The sequence below is a fragment of the Galeopterus variegatus genome, unplaced genomic scaffold, assembly GCF_000696425.1.
Source record: "Galeopterus variegatus unplaced genomic scaffold, G_variegatus-3.0.2 Scaffold2131, whole genome shotgun sequence".
Lineage (NCBI taxonomy): Eukaryota > Metazoa > Chordata > Mammalia > Dermoptera > Cynocephalidae > Galeopterus > Galeopterus variegatus.
The window spans coordinates 176,571-178,009 of record NW_007728242.1 but is presented as its reverse complement, the minus strand read 5'-3'; the positions used below and the strand labels follow the sequence as shown (position 1 = coordinate 178,009).

Sequence of the window (1,439 nt, the reverse complement as noted above, 5' to 3'; positions counted from 1 at the left end):
ACTCAGAAGCTAATTTATCATCTAACTGAATATAATTCATTCCAGAGGTGCTTTAGAAAGTATAAGGCATTTTCAGCTCCTTCCCCGTGACCATGCCTTGGTACATCTCCAAGAGTATATCTGCATCTCTCACGTCCTTAGCAACAGCAGGATGAAGATGTACCTAAATTTAAGGACTAAGAGACAGGGTGATCTAATAGGGGAAAAATGCCTGCCAGGAGCTAAAAACCTGGGTTTGTCTGGTTTGATTACGGATGAGTTAGTTGACGTTGGCCTAGTCACTTTCCATCTCTGCATATCACTTTCTAAACCTGTGAAATGCAAATAGCAATTCCTGACTATTGACATATCCAGTACAACATGAGGAAGAAGAAAGAATCCTAACCCCCAATGTGACTGTACCTAGAGATAGGATCCATAAGGAGGTAGTTAAGGTTAAATAAAGTCATAAGGGTACGGCCCTAATGAATAGGATTAGTGTCCTTATAAGAAGAGACACCAGAGCGTGCACTCTCCCCCTCTCTCTGCCACACGAGGACCCAGCGAGATGGCAGCTGTCTGCAAGCCAAGAAGAGAGCCCTCACCAGAAAATGAAATGGCCAGCACCTTGATCTTGTCTTCCCAGCCTCTAGAACAGTGAAAAAATAAATTTCTGTTGTTTAAACCACCCAGTCTGTGATGTTTCATTGTGGCAGCCCTAGCTGACTAATACAGATGTAATGAATGATACCTGGTCTAGGGGCAATTTCTTGAAGTACTCACTCCAGCTGCTGGGCTCTGGCCGTCCCGGATCCATAGATAGGACACAATTCCTTGGTCATCAGTAGACCTTGAACCATCCAAAGTAATGGAATTATTGGGAAGCACAAGAACATGTCTGCCACCAGCCTGGGCTCTGGGAGGACTATTATTTTCTAAGTCAAATACAGCAAAAATGAAAGCAAAGAGATTGATTTTAAACTCTGGTGATAGAAGAAGTGTGTCATAAAACAACTACAACTGTTCTACCTTGCAGATATGTAGATTTCAAATATCTAAAAAGGCACTATTTTCTGACCCAAATATGTTTAAGACAATATACAGACTTTTTAAAAGCTCTGCTTGTGCTTAGCTAGTTATAATCTGGGAGGAAGAAGGTAAAGCAGGGGTGGCCTGTTGCTCACTGGTTAGAGCGTGGGGTTGTAACCCAAAGTTCAAGGGTTCGGATCCCAGTACTGGCCAAAGAAAAAGAAAAGGAAAAAAGTAAAGCTGGCAGGCTATACATTGGGAATTTTTCTAACATTGATACAGTTTTTCTTTCCTTACAAAAGAGAAATAATGATCTTATTTACATTTAGGGTCTAAAAGTGAAAATATCTTGGTTTAAAATATAGTCTCAGGCCGGCCCGGTGGCGCACTGGAGAGTGCACTGCTTGGGAGTGTGGCGGCGCTCCCGCCGA

General features: G+C 42.5%; 1 protein-coding gene across 1 annotated transcript in view; it reads right to left on the bottom strand.

Annotated features, from left to right (window-relative positions):
- The window catches only part of KIAA0319 (KIAA0319 ortholog), a 49,008-nt gene that overhangs the window by 17,361 nt on the left and 30,208 nt on the right, over positions 1 to 1,439 (bottom strand). The window contains exon 12 of the mRNA XM_008580586.1: positions 763 to 914. Within this exon, the coding sequence (XP_008578808.1) occupies positions 763 to 914 (152 nt within the window). The remainder of the gene's footprint in view (positions 1 to 762; positions 915 to 1,439) is intronic.